The sequence below is a fragment of the Kogia breviceps genome, chromosome 16 (genome assembly GCF_026419965.1).
Source record: "Kogia breviceps isolate mKogBre1 chromosome 16, mKogBre1 haplotype 1, whole genome shotgun sequence".
Classification (NCBI taxonomy): Eukaryota; Metazoa; Chordata; class Mammalia; order Artiodactyla; family Physeteridae; genus Kogia; species Kogia breviceps.
Genome location: NC_081325.1, coordinates 15,215,162 through 15,242,188, shown reverse-complemented (window position 1 = coordinate 15,242,188; position 27,027 = coordinate 15,215,162). Strand labels below are relative to the sequence as shown.

At 43.7% G+C, this 27,027-nt stretch overlaps 1 protein-coding gene across 1 annotated transcript in view; it reads left to right on the top strand.

Moving 5' to 3' along the window:
- Positions 1-27,027, top strand: part of LHFPL6 (LHFPL tetraspan subfamily member 6) — an 80,910-nt gene that overhangs the window by 32,622 nt on the left and 21,261 nt on the right. Inside the window, exon 3 of the mRNA XM_067016222.1 lies at positions 21,228-21,326. Within this exon, the coding sequence (XP_066872323.1) occupies positions 21,228-21,326 (99 nt within the window). The remainder of the gene's footprint in view (positions 1-21,227; positions 21,327-27,027) is intronic.

The window sequence follows — 27,027 nt, the reverse complement described above, 5'->3', positions numbered from 1 at the left end:
GATTCTTTTGTTTTTGTTTGTTTTTGTTTTTTTGCGGTACGCGGGCTTCTCACTGTTGTGGCCTCTCCCGTTGCGGAGCACAGGCTCCGGACGCGCAGGCTCAGCGGCCATGGCTCACGGGCCCAGCCGCTCTGTAGCACGTGGGATCCTCCCGGACCGGGGCACGAACCCGTGTCCCCTGCATCGGCAGGCGGACTCTCAACCACTGCACCACCAGGGAAGCCCTCATGATTTCTTTTTAAAAAACCAGAAAGAAAAGGCTGAGTGTGTATATCTCCAAAAAGTTCAGGAATGTTCATCCTGCTAATCTCTCTGCTTTAGCACCAGTGTAATGTAAACCCGGGTAAGAATAGGCACAGATGGAAAACACACCCCTCTCCAAACCTTTTTGAATCTGACAGCATGAGAGGGTGAGGTCATTTCCCCCTGTTGACTCCAAGGGTCCCTAATCTGTATCCTGATGAAACTGATGAATTTCTCCTCTTCAGTGAAAACAGTGATGTTCTCAGTTTTAAAGGAGAGAAACAGAAAGAGGAACAAACTGTACTTTGTTTTCTTCATTTCTACTTTCCACTACCATTGTTATTTATCTGAGAGGGTTCATGCAAGTGACTCTGGCACTTGTGTGCACTTTTTTCCAAGTCCAAATACATGTTGTAAAATTACTCACATTTGAAAGGACTTTGGGCGCTCTATAATTGTCGGACTTAGAATACTCAGAATACTCAATTTGTCTGCTATATTTTCAGTTACACTCACATAGTTGTGAGACCAGAATTTAATGTCACATAGCTCTACAAAGGAATAATCCAAACTAGTTTACTGTATATTAATTATAAGATGGCTTGATTTATGTTTAAGTGATCTTTTTCTATAATATTTCACCCTCATCTATTTCTTAGTGGTTAAGCTTGACAATAGGTGAAACTGAGACATAGTAATGAGAAGAAATCAAGAAAGATGAGAGTAAACACAGTGATTGATGCTGGCTGGCATTTTGGTGCTGGGAAGATACAGAATGGCCTTACTAATGTCAGCCACTCTTATAATAGTCTGAAAGATCTAACAGGTGTTCCCTCTAATGCAGCACTGCTCAACAGAATTGTCTGCCAGTGATGAAAATGTCTTATATCTATGCCGTCTATGCAGTAGACACTAGCCCTGTGTTGCTATTGGAGATGTGAAATGTGGCTAGTGTTACCGAGAAACTGAATATTTACTTTACATTTTGATTATATTCAGGTCAACTTTTTTTTTTAATAAGTGAATGCTAACAGAAAATATCAACTGAAGCAAAAGCTCTCATGCCAAAGTACACATTATCACCATCCCTCTTTTTAAATATGACTATTATGAATTTCCCCTTCACTTAGATTTGCTTTCCTGGATCATATTTTATGTATGTGTTTCTTTGTTTTAACACTGACAGTCAGAGCCCTCTGATCTCCAGAGCCCCTCCAACTCCTTTTGGGTGTTGATAACGATGGAATTCATCTTGCCCAAGACATGTAAGCATTAGGCATATGCCATAACATTTTGACCTCTCAATGAATTTCTTTTCTGCAGCTTGATGTTATAGGACACTATCCTTCCAGGCACCATGCTTCTCCTGCTTCCACACAGAAGAATTAATCATTCCTGCCCTGCTTTCCCAATTCTGCTATCATAAACTTGCAGTTAAGACATACCTACATAAATATTTGTGATACGAGTTTAGAAAGAACTTGTACTCCCCCCTTCTAATTGTCTCCGTCCTAGCATCACTTTCCTCTTCTAATAAATGCTAATTCATATGCTTTTCTTGCTGTCTTAGAACCTTCTGTTTTTGTTTTTTTTATTTTATTTATTTATTTATGTTTGGCTGTGTTGGGTCTTCATTTCTGTGTGAGGGCTTTTCCTCTAGTTGTGGCAAGCGGGGGCCACTCTTCATCGCGGTGCGCGGGCCTCTCACTGTCGCGGCCTCTCTTGTTGCGGAGCACAGGCTCCGGACGCGCAGGCTCAGTAGTTGTGGCTCACGGGCACAGCTGCTCCGCGGCATGTGGGATCCTCCCAGACCAGGCCTCGAACCCGTGTCCCCTGAATTGGCAGGCAGATTCTCAACCACTGTGCCACAGGGAAGCCCTGAACCTTCTGTTTTAACATCCTTCTGGTCAAAGAGGCTAGACTTAGTTCCCCTTTGAATCCTTCAGATTATTTTGAGCAGAAATGAGTATATCAAAACCGCTTTAGACTGTGACTTCTGTACTCTTTCTCAACAAGATGGCTGGAAGTACTATAAAAATGTGGTTAGTAACAGATTTTAATATAAGCAGCAGAATAAACCAGATTGAGTGTTAAGCTCTTTTGGCTTGCAAACACTTGTGTTGAAAGCCCGGGGTTGGAATTTTTATAGCATCTGAAAAACCGTAGGGTTTTAAAAACTTGAATTCTTGCACTAATTATTGCCTTGAGGAAAGACTTACAGTTGTGAGGTGGGTTGTCCGCACACATGTCAGATGATTGTAAAAAGTGCTCTATTAGAGGCTGGTGGTACTTGGCTAAATCCTATCAATCCACAATATCCAAGAAGGCAAACTAGTACCAGCAAAGATTCCAAGTTGGTTCAATGCAACCCTTCACTAAGTCACCTCAAATACGGATGAGTACAGATTGAAGTGGCTTTATGGCTCACTGTTCTACCCTGTGCAGAAGAGCCTTAGCCCTTAGCACATCGAGAAACACGGATAGGAATGTTTCTCATGAAGGTACATTAAAGGCAGAGCCTCACAGAGAACCAAGTGTTTCATGGCACTGCCGTTTTCTTTTTAATCATTTCTTTTCCCAAAGAGCTCAAAGAAACTTACGAAGCTTTCTGGAATCTTTTCCTAACATCCAGGAGAGTGCTCAGGAGTTGGAATTGCTTAGTCAGAGGATCAATAGGAAAACAGGCAAAGGAAGACCAGCCCTATTTGGAATAGCGTCGAGGCTAAAAGTCCTTTCTCCTTCAGCTTCCTTGAATATTTCTCCTCCACGTTTCCCAGCCATGGCCATGGCGGGAGGAGTTCAAATGGAACACAATCTGAAAACAGACCAAAAGAGTTATGAAAGATGTGTATAACGATGTGGCGTCTGCTGAGAGGCTGAGATCCTGTCTCCACCCCTAAAACACTGTGGGATTTTTTGTGGTACGTGGGCCTTTCACTGCTGTGGCCTCTCCCGTCGCAGAGCACAGGCTCCAGACGCGCAGGCTCAGCGGCCACGGCTCATGGGCCCAGCCGCTGCGCGGCACGTGGGATCTTCCCGGACCGGGGCACGAACCTGCGTCCCCTGCATCGGCAGGCGGACTCTCAACCACTGCGCCACCAGGGAAGCCCCTAAAACACTTTTTATGGCATCCTAATGCCACTTGGCAAGGCTGTTGCTTCTCTTTCTCTCCCTACACATGCATGCACACATTCGTGAGCATTTAGTCTCCCAGACCTCAAGATACTTCGGGAGTTAAAGCTTTAAATAAATGGTGATTTCAAAATAGATTGGACCTTTCAGAGCACGCTCCCCCAACCAAAAAAAGGGGGGGCAGGAAATGGGGCTAATTTTCTTCTAAGCAGAAGCTCCGAGAAATAGGGTTATATGGAAAAAGGAGCATCAGCTTCAAAATAAAAGCCTGCATTTGAGAGAAGGGAAGCTCAGCAATCCTGAAAACTAGAATAAAGAGGAGAAAAAGCGGCCAAACCTTGAGATGCCAGAGGAAAGGGGAAATATATGACCTTACATTACCTTCTTCATGGATGGCTTACAAGGATTAATTAAGTAAAAGTCTGTAAATTTCTTCCAGCCTTTTGGTGAAAGAAGCTATTTAAATATAAATTATGACCACACAGCTTGCATCTCACATGTCAGGCACGCGTGGTTAACTGTGTCTGATCTGTAAGTTACGCTTCCTCCAGGTTATAAAGATGAGGATCCCGGATCGACCTTCGTTCTCTGACCCAGTGGTGAGTAAGGCAGAGATTTATGGTGTTACCTGTGGCATCTGAGTGCAGGCAGCCTCTTTGAACCTCAGCGCTGTGCCTGGAGAAATCAGAGCCTCTGTGTGTCTCTTCTTGGATGAATTTTCTTAAGAGACATAAGGGATGGGGGCGGGGTGAGGGGCAGGAGTTGGTTAGTAAACTGAGAAAATAACTTTCCACTTTTTTCTTTTAATGCACTTTCCTTTATCAACTTATTGCCTAAGAGGGTAAAAAAAAATTAAACAGTGAGAGAAGAGAATAATTTTGACCAGGTATAGTGGCTTCCTGGGGCTGCTGTAAGAAAGGACCACAAACTGAGTGGCTTAAAACAAGAGATATGTATTCTGTTGCAGTTCTGGAGGCTGGAAGTCTGAAATCGAGGCGTTGGCTGGGTATGCCCCTCTAAAGCTTCTAGGGAAGAGTTCTTCCTTGCCTCTTCTAGCTTCTGGTAGCCCCAGGCGGTCACTGGCTTGTGGCAGTGTCACTCCAGACTCCACTGCCGTCTTTACCGGACGGTCTTCCCTGTGTCTGGGTGTCTTCAAATGGCTGTTTTATTATAAGGACACTGGTGATATTGGATTAGGGGCCCCCTGTCCTCCAGGATGACCTCATCTTAACTAATTACATCTGCAATGACCCTATTTCCAAATAAGGTCACACTTGGAGGTGCTGGGTGTTAGGACCTCAGTATATCTCTTTGGGGAAGGGGCACATAATTCAGCCAATAATACTAGGGTAGGGTAGTTTCAAAAATACTTAGGAGCTGCACCTTCCGTGCATATAAAATATCACATAGAAGCCCAGTATGAGTGCAGATCAGAGCTTCGCTGCCCTGGTGGGAGCAGTAGTGGAGCCTGAGACCTTCATGCTTTCCACCCCTCACCTCCCAGCCCACCCTGAGGTCTCCTCGCCCCTTCCCACCTGAGTGTATGCTCTTTAGACACCGCGGAGAGCCCCCCAGGGCTTCGAGGGGCACAGCATGAAAAGGTGGAACGAGACATACATTGGGTTCCTTTCTCAAGTCGGATCCCATTCCTTGATAGCAAACAGCTTTAAGAAGCATAAATTCTGAAAACAGTCTGTTAACAAAGCTTGTTTGAAAGCAATTGCATTTCCTTTGTTTATTGGTTTTAATAGAAATGAAATGGGATCTGTGCTGAAAACAAACCTCCTTCAGTGTCCCCTTAGTCTTGTCACCAGCAGCCCTTCAAACAGAGTTGGAGGCTTCCCTGGTGGCGCAGTGGTTAAGAATCCGCCTGCCAATGCAGGGGACACAGGTTCGAGCCCTGGTCTGGGAAGATCCCACATGCCGCAGAGCAACGAAGCCCGTGCGCCACAACTACTGAGCCCGTGAGCCTCGAGCCCGTGCTCCGCAACAAGAGAAGCCACCGCGATGAGAAGTCTGCGCACCGCAACGAAGAGTAGCCCCTCTCGCCACAACTAAAGAAAAGCCCACGCACGGCAACGAAGACCCAACACAGCCATAAATAAATAAATTTATTTAAAAAACAAACCAAAACAGAGGTCGGTGAAAAGCTTAATACAGATGAGGGGCTGCTTTTGTTTCCCCCTAAAATTGAACGTCCATATAATATCATGGCATTCAGTTCACCCTCTAGAGTCGAACTCTCTCTCCTTTCATAAAAACTGGGAAAGTAGAAGCTCATCCTTGGAAGGATTGAAACAGACAGATTCACTGCGAGTCCCACCTGCGGGGCAGCACCAGGTCCACCAACAAAACCAGTTATTCCTCACCGGAAGCTCTGACGGAGGCTTATACCACATCCCACCCTGAACGATGGAGCCCTCTGGAATAGCTACCCAGGCTCCTGGGAAGGATGCTGACTTGCTTATCAGTCTGTGGGAGGCTGGGAGCCCTGACAAGGAGAAAGAATTGTGTATTTTAGATGGCTAGATGCTGCTGGAGGAGCAGGCTCTGGGAAAGAATACACAGAACAGTCCAAGGGGAAAGTCCTAACATGAACTCCATAAAAGGAGGCTTTAAATGGTCTCAGCTGATCCATATTTTTAGAAAATTGTTTTGACCCAGCCTGCCTGACTGTAATACTATTGCCAGAACCAGCAATGAGAGGGAGATAAACATGGTGTTATGATCTTTCTTTTTGTGCCTTCCATGAAGCCCTGGGTGGTACAAATCATGCTTGACAGCCTTTGATTAGCAGCCGGTCAGTTCCACTTGGGAAGGGAGGCATTTATCTGAGGCTCTGTTCTCCCTTCATAAGTAAGCTGGAACTTTCGATGTTGGAAATAGTTCCCTTGGAGGAAGCCTCGTCTAAATCATCTCTTTCACATCACCGGAGGCTGTTCTGTTTGCAGCCTGTGGGGCGCGGTCGCTGGCATGGTGGGGCGTGATGGGGTCCATGGGACCCACCGGAGAAGTCTCCCTCTCACTCACTGGGTAGCACTAGGTGACCTCTGAACCTTTTTGAATGTGATGTGCCCTGTACGCATCAGCAGTGGTTCGTTTTTGTGTGACGGCGTGATGTTGCAGAGCAAGCTTTGAACAGAGGGCCAAAGGATGTCATTCCACTTCTGATTCCTTTACCAACTATGACTTTGAGCATTTCATTTCTGATTCCTTTACCGTCACTTCATCTTTTTGAGCTGCAGCCTGGATTCACAGATTCATTCTTCTAAAACTGAGCTCTGCATACTGTACACTGAAAGATAAAAGGTCTTTGGGATTGATATGTACACACTGCTATATTTAAAATAGATAACCAACAAGGACCTACTGTATAGCACAGGGAACTCTACTCAATACTCTGTAACAACCTCAGTGGGAAAAGAATTTGAAAAAGAAGAGATACGTGTATATGGATAGATGAATCACTTTGCTGTACACCTGAAACTAACACAACATTGTTCATCAACTATACTCCGGTATAAAATAAACATTTTTTAAAAAGAGAGAGAAAAGGGTGCTTTGCTATGCATATGTGAAGCCACAGGATGAACCCCAAATATCTTATGGGAGCATCCATTTTACTCCAACTCCATTTTGGAGAAAGCATTTTTACATACAAAAATAAGGCTATCTGTGGAGTAAAATGGAAAATCCCACAGTCGTATCCCAAGTCGAAAAAAGAAGACCTGTTTCAGAGGAGGACTGATTCAAGTAGGACACTTGACTCTGTAAGGTATGAAATTCACTCCTCCTGGTCCTTAGGAATATTCTGCTGGCAGATTTTGAGAAGCACTAGATTAGATCATCTGGAGGGTCCCTTTGAGTGCTTACATTTGAGAACCCAGTTCACAAACATTAAGGCCCTTTTGCTGACTGAATAAAGTTCACCTTCCTTGGCCTGGAGTTACCAGCCTCCTCAAGGGTCACTGACCACATCCCAAGCCCTTGGCCATTACTCTCCTCTACTCCCTTGGTTCCCAACTTAGTCTAGTTTCATTTTCCTCAAGCCTGCCTTGTACCTGTCCATCTCCAGGCCCCCTTTCTTCACCTGCCATGACTCCATCTACCTTATCAAAACCCCTTTCATCTTTCAAAGACCACCTTCTCTTGCTTCCCACCCAAAATTAACTGATTTCTATGTTAACTGTTGGTTTTGCTGCTAGCATCACACAAGTACAAGCTCGAAATATTTCTGTGTCACTTCTCTTTCTTGCAGATGCTAGAATGAATGGACCTTCTTCAGGTTTTTAATTTTTCCACAGTGTAAGCACCATGCTTTGCACAGACCCAAAAGCCCACCAGCTCAATTAATGAAGCAGACATCAATTACTATTGTTTTCTCTACCAAATATATATAATATATAGAAATATATTTCTAAATATATCTCATTAGACCTTGGGGATACATCTGGTGTTCAGTTTTAAAGTCTTTGTGTAAAATTCATTTTCAGATAGCTAGCTAGATCAGCAGGGTAAGAATGAGAATCCCTGACTCTATCTTCTGCTAGTTTTGCCATGTGAGAAGCAGCATTTATCCATTTGGGACTTCTTTTTTCATTTATTTTCATACGTTTCTTAGGATAACCTATTTGAAAAAAGATCCCAGTGATTTCTTTGTGACTGCTTACGATAGTATTTTAAACATTTAGAGTATTTTTTTCTCATTGTGAAAGACCTTTGTGATCACATTTCAATGTATGTTTTAAAATATTTTATATTTTTAAATATCAAAAAAACACATGACAAAATATGGTACTTTAAAAATCGAATTAAAAATTTAAAAAGCAGTATTGGACTGACTGGAAACAAATTCTCAAGTCCTTTCAAAATCTGTTTGAGACCAATCAGTAAATCACAGATGGAAAAGTAAAAAGTCTCAGTTATCCTTGACATTTCAAGAGGGAAGGAAAACAGAAAAGGAAAATCATTATAGCTGTCTTGAAGACATTGCTTCCAAACTGTTGTCTGTCAGCCATTCCAGATGGCTTCACTGTGTTTTAGTGGAATTGATGGTATTTTTAAAAGACCCGAAGAAAATAGATGCGGTTTTTCTTTCCTGATGTCTCAGATGGTGGATGAAGGAAAAAAATATCTTTCAAGAACTGTCTGTTTTAAATGCATCGGCTGCCTGTACCACATCTCATGGATGGCATCCATCAATGATCTTATGGTATCTTCATACTCTCTAATTTTTTAGTGGTGAAAAACGTGCCTTATGAGCATATAAGTAGTGAGAATAGTATATATGCTAAGCCAGAAAGTTAGTAGCAACCTGTTACGAGTGTCGTATATATTCTAGTCAAAAGATATATATGTGCATATATAATTTGTATATATTATATTCAAATAATAATATAAGCTAGATATATACAATCATATATAGAGTTTGTGTATATGTGGGCATATGCACACACACGTATGTATGCATGTATGTATATGTGTGTGTGCATATGTATATAAAAGAATCCTTATTTATAAACAGCTCTATGATACGGATTTTATTCCTGTTTTACTAATGAGGAAACATGCTTGGGAGAAAGGCAAGGAAGTTACTCAGGATCCCAAAGCCGAAAGAGAACCGGTCAGACTTCCAAGGCCGTGCTCTGAATAATCCCGCGATACCGTAGCTGTCTTTGTGAAACCTGTGCCACGTTGGAGTGTCACTGTGGCTTCAGCATCAGTTGTAAAAACCTAGATTTATGTCTAGCCTCTGCTACGGTACTTTGTCAAGATAAAAATCCAGGCAGCCTCATGCTTTAACTTTTTTGTTTGGAAGCCAAGTGTAAGGAATATCTGCCATCAGAATATCTAGAACTCAAAGAAAAAGTGGCCTATCGGTGCACTATAGGCTCGTTTTCCGTACTACACAGGATTTTCATTTGATAGCCACTGCATTACATTTTCAGGAGTATTTTAATCACTCTTCCCATCTGCTGAAGCTTTGGGGCTTCGAGTGGCTCACTGTGGCAGGCTGCAGACTGCACAGAGGCCTCCACAATGTCAACTTGTAGAAAGCCTTTCACTAGCCATTCATTTCATCACCTGTAGAGTTTACTACTTTTTAAAAATGTGCCCGACATTCTACTTTAGTGTCGTCATGGGGTCCCTGATTAAATACTTAAGGACCTTAGAAATAAATAGGAAGATAAATCATGTCTTACCCTGATACTTTTTTGTTCAGTCCAGTAGAAATGAATGAATAGGGTTTGGAACACAGAATCGGTCCATCCTTGGGCACTTGATGTATTGGTTAAAGACACTAGTGGGACGAGAGGTTTTACTCTTCGTCCTAAATCTTGTTGTGTTAGAACTGAAACAGGTTTTTAAAATGGAATTTATCGTAGGAAAGCTGAAGTAAAAGCCCCAGGCATCTCATCACTGTTTTAGAAGACTCCTCTACCTGAGTTCTCCACTGTCTTGGGTAACTTGACGATATTAGGATATCAGCAACAGGGAGGGAGATATTGCCCTCTCTGTGTGCTTTTCCTGGGTGATCTGCAGGGCACCCTCCCTTTTCACGTATGAACATCAACCATCAACCAGGGCAGAGCCTGACTCCACACTGAAGGGCCTCTGGCTCCCAAGCCAGCTGCCCTTTCTCTGCGACAGGCTTCTTCCAAGTCAGGACCCTGCTTGAGTTAAAACCTAGCCGTGCCCTTTCTCCAGACTCTTTGCCTATAAATAAAATCAGTAGGGCTTCCCTGGTGGCGCAGTGGTTGAGAGTCCGCCTGCCGATGCAGGGGACACGGGTTCATGCCCCGGTCCGGGAAGATCCCACGTGCCGCGGAGGGGCTGGGCCCGTGAGCCATGGCCGCTGGGCCTGCACGTCCGGAGCCTGTGCTCTGCAATGGGAGAGGCCGCAAGAGTGAGAGACCCGCGTACCGCAAAAAAAAAAAAAAAAAAAAAAAAAAAAAAATCAGTAAGTTAATGTTTTTTGCAGCCCTATGAAAAGATTCATTCTCTGGTCCCTTTCTCCCCAACCCACAATCTTGCCCCTTATTTCTTCCAAAGGAATGTTGTTACTGATACTCTAATAGTTCCGGACTCAGCCAGCCCCCTTCCCTGAGTCCCCAGATGCATAGCTTCGTTGTGTATTAATGAGGTAAACAGCATAGTTCCTCACAGGATCCACGCAGAAGTGGGGCAGCTTGGTTTCACTGTTGTCTCCATTCAAACAGGACACAACCCCCAGATCTACTCTGATTCTTGCAGGAGATGGTGTATTGCAGGAGCCTCTTTTCCAGGCAACTCTGTCCATATACTGCTGGGTCCTCAGTCCCTGCACCAATGTCACCGGTGTCAGTTCACCCAGGGCCTCTGGGAGGATTACACAGTCAGATGGACAGTGATGTGATCTCCCACACCCAGGGCAAATCACTCTACAGGCTTGAGGGTAAGGAAACTGGGAGTTAGTGATTCAGTAGGAATCAAAGCGAAGATCGGTAGGCATGCCAGGGGAAGGCTCGGAGGTGGCTGGGGATGGCATTCCAGCTTATGATGCGATGTGTATGATGTGTTGTCGGTGAGGCTTCAGACACGTGGTGTCATCTGCCCTGCAATCCCAGCGGAAGTTCTGCATACCTGTCCAATAAGCAAAGCATCCTGGTGCTGGGGTACTTTGTTCTCATAAGCCACTCTCGTACAAATTAAATTTTATTAAAAAGTGTTGATTGCTTTTCCCTTCTCCTTCTTCATTATTTCGTAAAAGCAAAACTACTTCTATATGCTCTGCACTCTGCTGGGACATTTTATCTAATCCCCTCAACAGCTCTGTAAAGAAAAACTGGTACATACATTTTAGAGATGAAATTCTTGGGGCTCAAATTTAAGAGACCTCCTCCATCAGTATCTATTAAGTAGCACACTCAGTATTTGAATACAGGACTCGCAGACTCCAAAGGCCTCGATCCTAACAGTCCACCTCTTGAGCATCTAGCTGAGTGAGGGTAAGTAACCACAGTTAACCAGCATGCACTCACCAGACCAGAGTCTGCTTTGGGAGTTGACGGTGCATGTCCAAGGCAGGGGGGGAATGTGTTCAGGCTCGCAGTATAAATTTACTTAACACCTGGGTGTTTTTGTTTGTCTGGTTTTTGTTGTCATGATTTGGTCAGACTTTTCTAACAGGATATTGCTGGAGCCTAGCCTTGTTCCTAGAAAGCGTTTATGTTGCAGCGTGATGATTCTGTTCATCCTTTTTTTTCTTATTTAAGGAGTATTGGGAGTGATTCATTTTGTACAAAACAGCAGTCATCCTTGAGACAAAAATGTGTCCGCTGGAAACTGAGCTGCGTGGCTGGGCTGGGCTGGAACTCTTTATGTTGCCGTCTTTCTGGGTTTGGTGAAATGTCTCTTGAAGGTCTTACTGGTATTTCTGGGCCAGACAGCAGAAGCACGCTGATCCCATTCTAGGTCATAGGGTGGTTATTTGAGAAGTGTGGAAAGCTTAGAGGCATTCCTTGCTTTAGATTTGTATATAAGTTACTTCTAGGTTGATGGGTCGCCACTGAGTGCCATCAGGCCTTAGCTTAGGGATGCGATGTTGTGACATTTGTGGGTTTGGGGTCTAACTTTTGCATGTACGTCATAGGTCTGTGCAGACCATTGGGATAAGGGGGAAAAAAAAGAGGGTGGAGCACGAATAATGAAAAGAAACTTCATGTGTCCTGATGCTGAAAACCTGTGACAAGCATCTCCCTAATCCCCCTCTGCCCCAAAAAAGATGCCTTGATGGATCGATAGAGGAATGGAAAAATGGAAAGATAGGTGATAAAGCAAATTTTAAAAACCTGTTAATCATAAAAGCTAGATGGTGGGTATCTGGGTGCGCACGATACAATTCTTCCAACTTCGCCATAAGTTTGAAATTTTTCATAATATAATGTTGGAGGGAACAAAGAAGAAATGTCATAATCCTTCGCTGTAGAGCTGTGGTCTTAATTCTTAGAAAATATATTTATTTTGTGGTCTTAGAAAATATATTTATTCAGAAGATGTAAGCAAGCAGTAAGGCAGAGCCCTCTTCTTTTCTTAGGCAGTTTTTGTTTGGGGGTTTGTTTTAAACCGGTAATTATCTGGAGCCGGTAACGAAGAATTGGAAATCAGCAGGTAAAACAGAATGAAATGTTTGCAACCCCCGTGATACAATATTATTATTGATACTGATACACAACTATTGATACCATTTACTGAGCTCTTGTCTTATGCCAGGCCCTGAACTGGGCACCTTTATTAAGCCTTTTATTTATTTCTAATAACAATGCTAAAAGATATGGGCACTATTAGGTCTATTTTATAGATGAAAATCTGGGTTCAGGGAAGTCAAAAGCATGCTGTTCGAGGTCACAGGTCTGGTAAGGTGGTGTCAGGATTCAAACCTGACGTCATCACCCTCAAAGCCTGCACTATTCCCACTGGACCCTCGCTGCTCAGAGTATGGCGTGGACAGCAGCCTGGGTCTCGCCAGGAGCTGGTTCAAAATGCAGGAGACCCGGCCCTGCCCTCACACCGCAGAAGCAGAATCTGCACTTTAACAAGCCCCGCAGCTGTTCTGTGTACATGTCAAGTCTGAGAAGCACCGTGCGAAACCACTCCTCTGGAAATGTGGGAGTGTGTCTTTCTTTTCCTCTGGTGTAACACGGGACACCTTAGGGTCAGTGAAAATTAGAGTTTCTTTTGTTTCAGAGCTGGAGCTGCAGCACTGAGCCTTGCCAGCTCCCTTCCCAGCAGCCTCAGAGTGAAGAGAGTGAACCAAAGCATAGAAGCAGGAGTCCGGGGCCCTGAGTTTACAATGCCTCTGATTATCCCCCCTGGGGACCCTCAGATCTCCGCTCTTGTCTGTGACTTCATCTTAACCAAGTGGGGACATCAGTTCTGGCTCTGTCTGCCTCACAGAAAAGTCACAGTGCCTCTAAAAGTAAAAAAAAAAAAACACAAAAAACCACAACAGATGAAAGTATTCTTACCCTTAGAGCCGTGTGTGGATCCTTTGCCCAAGCGTGAGGGTCATCAGGCTGTGGCTGTCTCATTCGTGCTTACTGAGGTTTGGGTGGCTGATAGGACTGCCGGGGCAAGTGTTGCTGACTCAGTTCCACGAATATCCTTGCTGGAACCCTCTCTGCGTTCTGTCTAAGAGGAGGACCTTCTCTGAGAGAAGTATAAACACACATTGGCTTGAACCAAATCCACCACCCTCCCCTACATCAGCTCAAGGTCCAAAGCTTAGCAGTAGAGACCATTCATTGAACTCTTACTGTGAGTATTGTGTCCATCTCTTTACATACACACTATCTCGTTTGATCCTTGCCATAACCCTGAGAAGGAGGTCCCTCCCACCTCTATTTCACAGTTAAGAAAAGTGGAGACCTAAAGAGGTGAAACTGTGGAAAGGAGATGCTCTTAATTACTAAGGTTAGAGAGATGTTGCTTTGGAGCAGATGTAATTTACCAGAAAACTGTCACATAGGAATTACAAAATCTCCCCCACATTGCACTGTTTGAAACAACTTTAATTTTTCTACCAATGATCGCCTAGCACTCTAGAAAGAGCAAAGACGACAAGTCGCTCCTGGCTGAAATCAGCTTGTGATTTTTCACCCTAAGCTAAGGAGCAGGTATTCTGGCACCTGGTGTCTTTTGTGTCTTCTGCTGCATGAACTGGGAAAGCGGGAGACGTGAGAATCAAGGAGCCATTCTGGAAAATATTTTAAGAGAACCTGAAGTATATTCTCTTCTGCAGGATGTTTTCAGCGAAGAAATAGTTTTATTGTGATTTGTCAAAGTATTTTTGATAGTTCAGAAGTGGTCATGTCTCTTTATTATGTTTTAGCGTTACGATGAGATATGCTTTCCTTGGCTAAACTTCTCATGAGGGAGAATCCATTTCTCATCTTTATGCCTCAACATGCTCTTTGTGGACAGAGCGCGCTGTGTGCTGAAACTCACATCCGGGTTCTCCCTCACCAGCACCCAGGGAAGGGGGGATCTGTAGGATTCGCAGGAGCCTTGTTCCTTGTCTTTGGTAGCAGAAATGTTCCCTGTCGCTAAAGCAGAGTCAGTCGTAGAGAATTGGTGACTTGAAATCTCTCCTGATCTTTTACCCCATTCCCACTTGTCCATTTATACACAGGGTTCAATACCCATGTGAACATGGGAGGTGAGGTCAGAGCTGGAATCGTGAACACTTTGGGATTTGGGCCTCATTAGAAGGTAGTGGTGAGGAGAATTAGCTCAGATTGGCCTAAAAGTGCGTGCCTGGACCTACCATTTCATAGCTGCATGAGTAAGAACCTGCTTCTCTAAGCTTCAATTTCCTCCTCTGTTAAATAAAAGCAATTATCTATTAGATAACTGTTATATAATTATTTTGAAGCTTTTGTAAATACTGAATAAATAGTATCACTGCTATTTAGTATTTAACCAATATCATGAACCAGTGAGTTGGATGCAAGTAAGCATACAGTAGAGTTTCTGGCCTTTCAGGAAGCGTGATACTTAAATAACTACAGTGCAAGGTGGTAAACCCCAAATAAATGGTACAGAGCACATCCCAGTAGGAGCTCACAGGAGGGAGTGAAACCTATAGCTCACCGCTGGGGTGCCTGTTGAGGCTTCTAGACCTTAACAGCTAGTATGTTCGTGGAGTCTGCATGTAGGTAAGTAAGGAATGAAAGTGTCTCAGTTAGAGAGGAGCGATTCAACTTTCAGAGATGAGGTCGTTTGAGACATATTCAGAGAACCAGTGGTCCCCAGTCAGCTATGCCTTGGGGAACTGGCCAGGGTGCCTGAGCCATTTAATGGGACTGCCATGATCTGGCTTTAGCCAGCTGGGTGTAGGCCCAGGATGGGCATATCTTTCAGTTATGCAAGAGAGTCAAGAAATCTGGACTTGCAGGTGAAAAATCTGACCTAGTAAAACACCATGTTGTTCAAATCTAACACGTGTGGCCTGAACTCAGGTTGTGAGCAGAGAGTGTGTGAGCTTGGAGTGGACTTATGTCCAAGCATTGGGATCACGATAGGTGGAAAAGAGCCATGGGCTGGGCCCTGGGGGCCCTGCGGTTGATTTGGGCTCTGTGTCCTTGGACAAGCCTCCTGTATCCCCTGTGCCTCAGTTTTCAGAAAGCACTGTGAAAGGAGGTACGGCTTACAAGGCCTAACCCAGCCTCTTTCTCCCAGTTTCCTTCTCATTGTGCATTCAGAGTCCAAAGAGTTATAATACTGGCCCTTGCCCTTGTGCCTTCCCCACTACTGGATTTATTTTGCTGTTACATTTTGTAAAAGGACGGTTATCGAGGGCTGAAAATGGATGAATATCGTGTACATAAATTATCATGTGGTGACTTGGAGATACGCCAGCCTCTTCCAAAGAAACGTCCAGATAACGGGCGACAAGACTGAGCAGCTTTCATGAGAAAAGTAAAGAAAACAATTTCCCTCGGTGCTTGCCACAGAAAGGAAGATAAAGGAGCTGGAGGACGGATAAAAGTATCCAAAAAACATAAAAGATGAATTGACGGGAAAGGCCTGTGTGACCACTCCAGGGGCAATAGGTGGAAAAAGTCAGGCTATTAAAAAAAAATAATAAACCATGGAAACGAATGGAGCGATAGTCATGGAAAAAAAGTGAGATCACATAAAATCTTTCAAGAGTGGCCTGGAAAAAAAAATAAGACTTTATGAGTTTAACACGAGGACTCTTATGCTTACCACCTGTGGGGAGCGGTTGGCATTGGCTGACTGGAGGTTTGTTTTGCCTTCTTGGCAGGAGACGAATTGTTATGTTAATATTCCGTTGGCTAAGTGTGAAGTACTGGCTGAATAGAAAATGGTTTGCAGAAGGGAAGATTCCCAGCCTCGGGTTCTTACTTTGACCACGGAGCTCTTCACAAACTTCAGACTTCACACTCAAATTCTAAAAAATAATTAGTATCATGGCAGGTCTCTCCAGCGTGGTGCGAAAATGCATAGCGTTTCCGCTAGGACCCTCTCTCTCCCCAAGGCAGTTTACGGGCAGGCAGAGTGTGTCCTAAGATTTAGGCCCAGGAGCCCATCTGGGGCTAAAGGCAGACCCCTTGGATAATACAGCATCACAGCGCAGCTCCCAGCATCCACCTTTCTGCATTGATCCGGGCTCTTTTTTTTCTCCATTAACACTGGCTTCTCCTTCGAGGTCATTCCACTCACCTGGCTCTTCAGACATTTCAGTTATCTTGAATAGGGTGAGGCCAAAACCCTAGAGGACTCAGGTTAAAATGGCCTAATAGTCAATGCATGATTCAAATGTGTGTGCATGTGTTTTAATTTATAAACTATTGAGTCATTTGTTTGGATTCTTATTTTTTTTCCTTTTTTAGGAAGCAGTGTCTTTCTAAATCCCCAAGACCTCCTACACAGTGACCTTTCCAATGGTCTATGATGTCCTATAACTGATTCCAGCGAGGTGCCCTGTGAAAACTAAAGACTGAACTAATTTACACTAATTTGTGATTGACTCATGACCCTTCAAAAGTTGCACAGTCTTTAGGATTGCAAGAATAGACTTCTTCTTAATTGCGAATGAGCCTGCAGCTGCAAATGAGTTCACATCTCCTCCAACCACCCACCTCTGTTACCACCTTCCTCAGGTCGTTTCCTCCGATTCACAGCATCCTTCCTCACTTCCATTCCTGTATGCACAGATTTTCACAGAACGTGACTTCTTTTCATGATGTCTGTAATGGCAGTGAAATGGGTATTTGGTTAAAATACCACGTAATTAAGCCCCATGAGGTAACCACAGGATTTATAAATGTAATAGAGAAAATCCACGTAGATAATATAAAAGTTTGTGAGCCAGAGATTTTAATTGAACCGTTAACTCCCCTGGAGCAAATTAGTCAGCTAGAGCCATAAAAATCATTAAGTTCCGAAGATTTCATTTGGGCAACCACTTCACATTCCTGAATATTTTCTGAGCCTCATTTCAGCACACAGTATCATATCTAAGTGGTTTCTAATTCAGGGATTTTCAAACTATGTTTCCATCAAACATTGATTTCCACAACATGGTCTAAGACTTAAAACTGAACAATGGCAGATTTCTTCCATTAAAAGGATCTCATTTTTATGGGTTTTTTTTTTTTTTTTGGAGTATAATTGCTTTACAATGTTGTGTTAGTTTCTGCTGTACAAATAAGTGAATCAGCTATGCGTACACATATATTCCCTCCCTCTTGGACCTCCCTCCCCCCCCACCTCCACCCCCATCGTACCCACCTAGCTCACCACAGAGCACCGGCTGAGCTCCCTGAGCTATACCGTAGGTTACCACTAGCTATCTGTTTTACACATGGTAGTGTATATTTGCCAATCCTAATTTTCTCTAACTTTCCAATATTAAAAACTCAGTGTAGACGATACAATTCTAGTCGATGCCAATATAAAGGCAGTTTAGTTAACATTTGATGTATCCTCTTTTGAAATCCACACTCTAGAAGTTAATTAGCATAAGTTCCCTAACCAGAGATCACACCACAGAGGCAGTTAACGCAAACCGTTTTGGGATTTTTTTTGGTACACGGACCTCTCCCGTTGCGGAGCACAGGCTCCGGACGCGCAGGCTCAGCGACCACGGCTCACGGGCCCAGCCGCTCCGCGGCACGTGGGATCTTCCCGGACCGGGGCACGAACCCGCGTCCCCTGCATCGGCAGGCGGACTCCCAACCACTGCGCCACCAGGGAAGCCCTATTTATTGTGTGTTGAAGGTATTTGTTAGAGTGACTGTCGGATGGAGTTGGGGAGGCGGGTTTCACTGAGTTTAGAGTATTGGTCATCTGATCGCTTTTTGTGCCAGCCTGCTAGGAAACAGTTGTTTCGTAGTTGGCTGAATTCGGCCTGAGACTTGCTTTCACCTTAATGTATAATAGTAGCGAGGTAGTGGGGAGGCCAGATATTTACCTACAGAACCTAATCACCGCAACAATCACTTAGCCTGAGGAGTTGGCAACATGCACTTTTCTCCCAGAAATATTCCCCACATCTTCAGAATCTGCAGTATCTTTACTGTTAGCAAACATTAGCAGATGACAGAACAACAGCTACATAAATATGAATACTAAAATCCAGATAAGCTAGTTGCCCTCCACTGAATACTTTTTAAATGTGAGCATATGCTCATGGTATTTTTCTTTTTTTAATTCTTCACCTAGCACAGATTTCCTATGTATAAAATTATTTCTAATTTATATGGTTGCCTCCATATTTCGTACTGTTACAAAGACAGCCCAATATTCTATTACACAAAAGAACCCTGACTACCAAGTGTTGTACCACTTAGAGAATTACAAGCCTGTTTGCTCCACGATAGGCACTTAAAAGTTCCTCTCTGTTTAGTCTCGCAAAATGCTGGGATCCTGGGCTTCCCTGGTGGCGCAGTGGTTGGGAGTCCGCCTGCAGATGCAGGGGTCACGGGTTCGTTCCCTGGTCCGGGAAGATCCCACGTGCCGCGGAGCGACTGAGCCCGTGAGCCATGGCCGCTAGGCCTGCGCGTCCGGAGCCTGTGCTCCTCAACGGGAGAGGCCACGGCAGTGAGAGGCCCGCATACCGCAAAAAAACAAACAAACAAACAAACAAACAAAAATGCTGGGATCCTTATACTGGACGAAAGTGGCTTCTTGGGCCGGGAGGGGAATGAACTGGGAGATTGGGATTGACATATATACACTAATGTGTATACAATAGATGACTAATAAGAACCTGCTGTATTAAATAAATAAATAAAATTTAAAAAGGAATTCATATAGACACAACAACCTGCATTGGATAGCTGTATATAAAAGCAATTCTTTTCAGAAGTTAAGAATAAATTCTGATAAAAACAAAAGCAAAACAGAAAAAAACAAACAAACAAACAAAAAAAGCAGCTTCTTTCATGAACACATGACATATTTTTCTGCCATTCTGTAAGAACATTAGCAACTGAGACTGTTTATCGTTTGTTTGCCTATCAGATAAAGGGAATACTGATGGTTTAAATTTTACTGTTTTTCATTTTACTTACCCTTGAACATTTTACTTCTAACGGACTTTCTGCATGTGTCATCATTTAAAAATTGCTCACCAGATCTGAAAAAGTGGTGTTACTTATTAATTTAAGAACTGAGTATCATGGAAATGATGCCACATTATTTATTCAACGTTCATGGAATTCAGTTGACACAAACTCTGGCATCCTCATTAATTCTCTCTTTACCTGATGGTGGAGAACACTAGTTTGGAATTGTCTTCAGAATTCTATAAATTTTATCCTAAGGCAAAAAGCCTAAGGAAACTGGTCGCTGGGACATTTGCTTAGTCAGCAAAGCTCGTATTATTGCTTTTTGAATTATTCTTCAGCCTCAACACAATTCATCTTTACACAGTTGCACACAGGTATCCTGGAATTTGTGATTTGCAGCTGCAGTGATTCTCTGCAGGCATTCCCTCGGATCACAGCCCTTCTGCATTAGATGCTTGTTTTACTGTGGTCTAAGGCATGGATCAGGGGGAGGGGCTACAGGGGGGAAAACATGTCCGTTTCTGGAGGACATCTCTCCACACAGCTGGCATAGAGGTTGGGGGAGTGGGGTGGAAAGCAGCTCCTCCTTAGATGCCTGTGAGGAAACAATTTGTACGGGTTACAACTACTCAAGTCATCCGCCAGGGGCAAGGGAGAAGCAAAAGGGGGGACAGGAAGAGACTCAGTCCAGAAATACTGAAGATCTCCCTTAGATACCTTTGGGGACACTGTTGTTCGACCTATACATTACCACATTAACAGGTTTTCTAACTTAGGGGCCTCCCTTATTTAGTGCCTTTTAACCCACAATCCTGCAGACCATCAGACTGTGTATGCATTGGTCCCACTGGCTCAGCACACTTGTGGACTTACGGGTGATGTTAATACTCGCTGACTGATGTGACAAGATGATACTTTCAGATTAGCCCTCGGATTTGATTGGTCAGTGCTTCAGTCTCATTCAGCTTCTCATAAAACCATATTATTGATAGGTTTTGATGTAAAACTGAAGGCTCACCAATTGAAAGCTGTCCGCTCAGGGTGAGCTGCCATGATACCTTGACTTAAAATAAAACCGTCACTTGCTTTAGTTTAATCATCAAACCTTTTGGTCTTCGCTGCAAGAACAACTGAAGTCACAGTAAGCGTCTGTGTTCTTGAGTATTTCCAAGATGCATGGACACTTGGTGATTCTCAGCTTCTCAAGGGAGCATGGTAACCGTAGCATGGTCCGCGAGCTCCATCAATGGGCGGAAGTGGTTCACGGAAATCTTTATGCTCTCTCTGCCCCTGGTAAAATTTGATGATGCTGAAACATTCGATTTTGATTCTTAAATTGGAAAAAGCAATCTAATGAATGATGATGCATAACCAGTGAGGCCCTTTTGCTGGCTCTCGAATGACTTGTTTACATGGATTGAGGGTGGAATGGGTTGGCTTTTTACAAGAGTGATTAAAAGGGCTTTTGGATTGTACTCCCTAAACAGGATCTGCAAGGCTTTTAAAAATGCTTTAAAAGGGGAAGTTGGAACCAAACTGAGCTGTCTGTCAAGGTTGTTCTTCCCACATCCCACCCCCTTTTAAGCAGACTTGGAATTGTTCTTGGAATTAAACTGAACTTAGATCACTAAAGAGAGCTTGGCTGGTGCTTTCCCAAAAGCAGACCCCATGTTCCGTTGTCATATTGCCTATATCGATTTTTTTCTCCCTTGTACCTTTATCTAGGGCTGCAGAGGGGCATTGCTAAAGTCCTGTTGTCTTTTCTCTTTGCAGGCTTGTTGATCGGAGCTGGCTGTGCACTGTACCCCATGGGCTGGGACAGTGAGGAAGTCCGGCAGACGTGTGGCTACATTTCTGGCCAGTTTGACCTGGGTAAGTTCTCTTCATGGATGGTACTCCTTTTTTTTTTTTTTTGCGGTACGCGGGCCTCTCACTGTTGTGGCCTCTCCCATTGCGGAGCACAGGCTCCAGACGCCCAGGCTCAGCGGCCATGGCTCACAGGCCCAGCCTCTCAGCGGCATGTGGGATCTTCCCGGACCGGGGCACGAACCCGTGTCCCCTGCATCGGCAGGCGGATTCTCAACCACTGCGCCACCAGGGAAGCCCCGGATGGTACTCCTTTTAGGAGAGAACCTTCTCTGATCTTGCATAGAAGGAGAAGGTGGAAAAGGGATGGGGAAGAAAAACGCATCCCAGGATTGAAGCCAGCAGTCATGTGTAACAATACACATGCATTCATTTATTCAACTGTTGAGTAAAGAGCTATGTATAATCTACTGTTGGCCTGTACGATGGGAAGTACTGTAGATACAAAGAAAAGAAGTGGTCCTTGCTATGAGGAGTTAATATTCATTAATTCATTCATTCAAAATCATATATTTGAGTCATTTCATGCACTAAAAATAACTCTCTCTGTGGAATTCGCTGTCTGTCTGAGAAGATAAAGCAAATAATATGATCAAGAAAATGACAGTCAGTACTAAGGAATCTAAAGCAGTTTCACTCCAGGGTAATACACAAGTTTGTGAAAGAGATGGGAATGGAGCTGGGTCTTAAAGTGATGCGTGTGGATTATCTGACAGGCAAGGATTACAGTTCAGCAAAGCACAGGGGAGGGATGAAGAAAGCTCATCAGTGGACCATAGAGACCCAGGAAATAGGGTCTGTGATTAAGTAGGCCACAGTTCACACCTTGATGAAGGGCTCGTGATTTTTTCTGTGTACTAATCAGAAAATTTCAGAGATTTCTCACTTGTTCAGAGAATGTATTCTACTTACTTGGCAACCTATAAAAATGTTTTGCATGATACGACATGGTTTGCACCATTACAATTATAATTATAATGGTTAGCTAATATTTCAGCTGGTTGAGAAACCTACATTTACTTAACCACTTGCTTATTTCTTTCTAATTGGGTATTTTGTCTGCTCGGTTTGTGTTACATAAACATATTGTAAGGAGTAGTTTAGTGAATATAAGTCTTCTCTTAACTGAATTATTTTCTTAGGATGTTTCTCTAGAATTGGTGTTAACTAGACCGATGATTATGAGCCCATAAAACACTTATTGCCAAAGGATAGCCAACATATTTTTCCCTAATATATGGATAGACAGATTAAGTTTTTGACAATGAGCGCATAGTGAGTTACTAACTTAAACATCTATCTGCTTTTCACATTAAATATTTCTAAGTAGAAAAATTTCAAGGGAACTGGTCTAATGGCAGTATTACTATACCCCAATTCATTTAAAAAATTTTTGTCAGAACTTATTTTAAAAAAGAAAAATGGCACTTCTGGCAGTCCAGCGATTAAGACTCCGTGTTCCGACTGCAGGGGGCGTGGGTTCATCCCTGGTCGGGGAACTAATACCCCGCATGCCACGTGATGCAGCAAAAAATAAATAAATAAAAGAACTTACAAGAAAAAAATTCTGTTGGATACTGAGAAAAATGGGCAGATGTGATATCACATAAAAAGTCTGTGAATTTGGGCTTCCCTGGTGGCTCAGTGGTTGAGAGTCCGCCTGCCGATACAGGGGACACGGGTTTGTGCCCTGGTCCGGGAAGATCCCACATGCCATGGAGCGGCTGGGCCCGTGAGCCGCGGCCGCTGAGCTGGCGTGTCCGGAGCCTGTGCTCTGCAACGGGAGAGGCCACAACAGTGAGAGGCCCGCGTACCATAAAAAAAAAAAAAAAAAAAGTCTGTGAATTTGAAAATGAAGCAATTTTTGTTTGACTCAATGGATGACAAACACCTGCTTCCCTCAAAATACTACTGGCTCTTGGGGTAGAGGAGATGGTGCCTGAAATACCACCCAATGTGCATGGCTAAAAAATAAGAGATTTTCCTCTGCCCATTCTTCCCTCATTGAAGGCGAAGCTATCCTAAGGCTAGATTAGTTTGTGATTGTTGTAAATGCAGAGAAGGGGAAAATGCTGGCACCAAGTTAACCGCTAGCCTATCTTTTTTTTTTTTTTTTTTTTTTGGAAAGCAAACTGTGTCCAGGGGAGATATTGCAATAGAGTGTTTGACATTTTTCTTTTTCTGATATTTGAGGGATTCTTTGCTGTTTCACACAGGCCTCAACTTGGTTAGAATCCCGTTCTTGCTGGTGTCTTGCTGTTGTGTTTTGCCATATTAATTAGCAGGTTATAATGAAACTCAGATTCTGGTTTTGCAGTTTTCGCTACCGCACCCCAGGATTTTGCAGCTTCTCGGCATTGAGGATTAAAAACGTGAATGTCAAGATTAACGTTAAAAACAAAACACTTGCCTCTCTCTTTGCTAGTGATGACAATTTTCTTATGTTATAAACTCACTAAAGCCATTTTAGCAACCTTAAAATTACAGCGTTGTTTTAATTCTGGCCTGTTTAGTTTTAAATTTCTCTTAGGTTGGATGATGAGAAAAAAAAATCAAAACTGGCATTATCTACAGATAAAATGAGTTCTGGGTCCCCTGAAGAAGTATTTTGGGTTTATCGAGTTCTATTTCTCCAGGTTACGATTAATTTTTCAGACTCTGTGATCTTTTCTTCCTAAAGAAGACCTAAAGGGAAACCGTGGCGTTAGAGATGTCACCACAACCCTCCCACCAAACTTCCTGTGTTTTCTGTCTTTACGAAAGTATTTACGAAAGTATTTCTGGTTCTCTGGAACCAGTGATGAGAGCTGAACTTCAGGGAGTGAGTGAAGTCAGAGATGGCGGAGCAAACACGAAGGAGCCTGGGGCTGGGTTGGGAGCCGCCCTGCCCGTGGGAAGGCGAGCGTCCTCTGTAAGGAGGACTCTGTAGCCCCGTGTTAGTGGCTTACACGCTGCCAGCCATGACCCTACCGTCTCTGCCACTTCGGAGAACCTGAGCTTGTTGCTGCATCTCTCCATAGACAGCGTGTGGATGAATCTTTCCTCCCAGGGTTGGACAGTGTTGATGTTACTAAGGTTCACGGCCTCCTTAGGGTGCAACGTGGGTCAATTGCTTGGCGGGCCGTCACTGAGCTGTGATCGCTGTCCGTAGAGCAGGGGTCCCCAACCTGTTAGGAACCGGGCCGCGCAGCAGGAGGTGAGCGGCGGGCGAGCGAGTGAGTGAAGCTTCATCGCCGCTCGGATCGCTCCCCGTTGCTCACATTACCGTCTGAACCATTCCCCGCCCCCGATCCGAGGGAGAATTTTCAGGAAACCAGCCCCTGGTGCTGGGGACCAGGTTGGGGACCGCTGCTTTAGAGCATATCCCCAAAGAAATCATTGTTGCTTTTGTTCCCACTTGGGCAGATTATTTAAGGAGTGCATTCATTCACTTATTCAGCAAGGGAATATTTTATAGGGTGCTTTCAATGTGCCAGGCCTTGTGCAAGGTGCTGGGGACATGGCATCAGGAACAAATTTTAAAAGACACTATTTATTCCCCTCATGGAACTTGAAAACTAACAGGAAAGGCACATGTACTTAAATATATAAATATATGTGTGTGTGTATGTGTGTATATATACACACACACACACATATGTGTATATATATATATATATATATATATATATATGGAAAGTGTGTTAAAAAGGGTCAGACACTGTAATGGGCATTGTGACTGTCTTGCCAATATTATTCCACCCTAGTTGGTCAGTCTAAGCCAAAGTTTGGCAAATGTTTCTATAAAGAGCCAGAGTCAGATCATGAATATTTTCAGCTTTGCAAGCTATATGGCCAAGTACATGGTAAGACAGTTCCTATAGGAATGGGTGTGACTGTGTCCCAATAAAACTTTATTTACACAAACAGGTAGTGGAGCTGTAGCTTGAGACCCCTGACCTCCAGCAACGCGTCCCCCTGATGTGCCAGAAATGTTTTCATTCCATTTGGGCTCATTTATCGATTCCTTCAGTCGGTCGGGATATAGGACAGTCCGAGACTTTGCACCGAGCAGCCCTATCCAGTTATCCTAGTATCCTTTGTAAATACTACCATTTTCTTGTTGCGTCATGTTGTGACATAAGGTGTGAAAAGCACCATTCATTAAGCTTGGTCATCCCACCTGTTAACACTAGCATGGAAAGCTTAAGCTCCCTTAAGCTTTGGTCTCCCTCTTAAGCATGGTCTCCCTCCCTCTGGCAGCCACGCCTGACAAGGTGGAGTAGCAGGAAGGAGCAGGCTTCAGGGCAGAGGTGGGCAGAGAAACTAGACTGTGGGCAGGCAGCCCTAGAACTTCCAGCCTTGCTTGACACACAGTAATTTGCATTTCCTTACAGGGTAAAGATTGAGGCAGGCCTTCTCTTACTTGCAGCCAAAAGCAGCCCGATTGGTATTTCATTTAGTTACTATTTCACCATTCGAGGGGCCCTGACCTCACCTGGGTGCTTCTTAAGGAGGTATTATTTTTAGCTGAGCCCTCAAGGCTGTAGAGGATTTAGGTAGGTAAAGGGTGAATGTGGGTATGTTTTAGGGTGACAGGGAGGTAGGTTGCAGGCAGGTCAGGGGGAAGAGCCAGGAAGGAGCCTGATTACACACCAGAGGGCTAGGAATCCTTGGGGGGCTAGGAAGGGCCTCCCAGGGAAAGAGCATTTAAACTGAGTCCAGAAATATGAGTACTGTTTAGGCAAGGAAGGGACTGCGTAAAAAGCTCACACTTGTGGTTGTAACATAACGTGGTGGGAGCCTAATAGAATCTACGTTTTTAAATGCCTGCTTTCCTTAGAAAGGCACTTGGGGGAGAAGTTGTTTTACATTCATCAAAAACAGGTTTATCAGGCTATTGATTATTTCTCAAGCATTTTCATATTTTTATCAAGTGCTGAGCCTTGAAGCAATTTTGCAGAAATATCCACTTTCACAAATCGAAGACTGTTACTCTGCTTACCTTTAGATCACACTTATTTATGAGGAAGCAAGGAGCAGGTTTGAATACACACATTTTAAAAACAGGGAAACAAGAATTTAAAACAGGCTGCATAATGAATTTCTAAATTCCCCCACTGAAATTGTATAGCTTGCCTTGACAGTCATTCTCAACCTTTAGCATTGGAATCAGAGGTAGGCTGGTTGAGAGTATAGATTTTTAGTTTCTGTGCCTTGGATATTATGCTTCTCTCGTTTGTGTTTCAAACAAGGATCCCCGGTGATTGGGGTATAAGTGGTCAGCGACCATACTTTTTTTTTTTTAAAGCCTTAATTTATATAGAAAAATTAATTTTTTTGTATCTTGCTAGAATTTAGTTTAACAAACATTCCTTCATTTTGTTTTATGTAAATTAGGAGGCTTTAACTTTAGGTTATGAAAATCTGATGCCAACTGGCTTAAACAAAGAAGACATTTAAGATCCCTTATTACAGGAAGGCCGGAGCCAAGGTGAACTTCAGACTTGACTGAGCCAGGGGCTCAAAGATGTTGTCCATCTCGAAGTCCTTCATCCTGAAGCTAGTTCTCTCCTTGGTCGGAAGGGGACTGCATTTGGCACTTGTGGCTCTAAGCATCCTTGTTCATGTCACAGAGGCGAAGGCGAGCTTCTCCCACAGTAATGGAATAAAAGTCTCTCTCCTCGGTCTGGTTGGACCAGTTTGTCACGTGCCCATCTCGAATGAA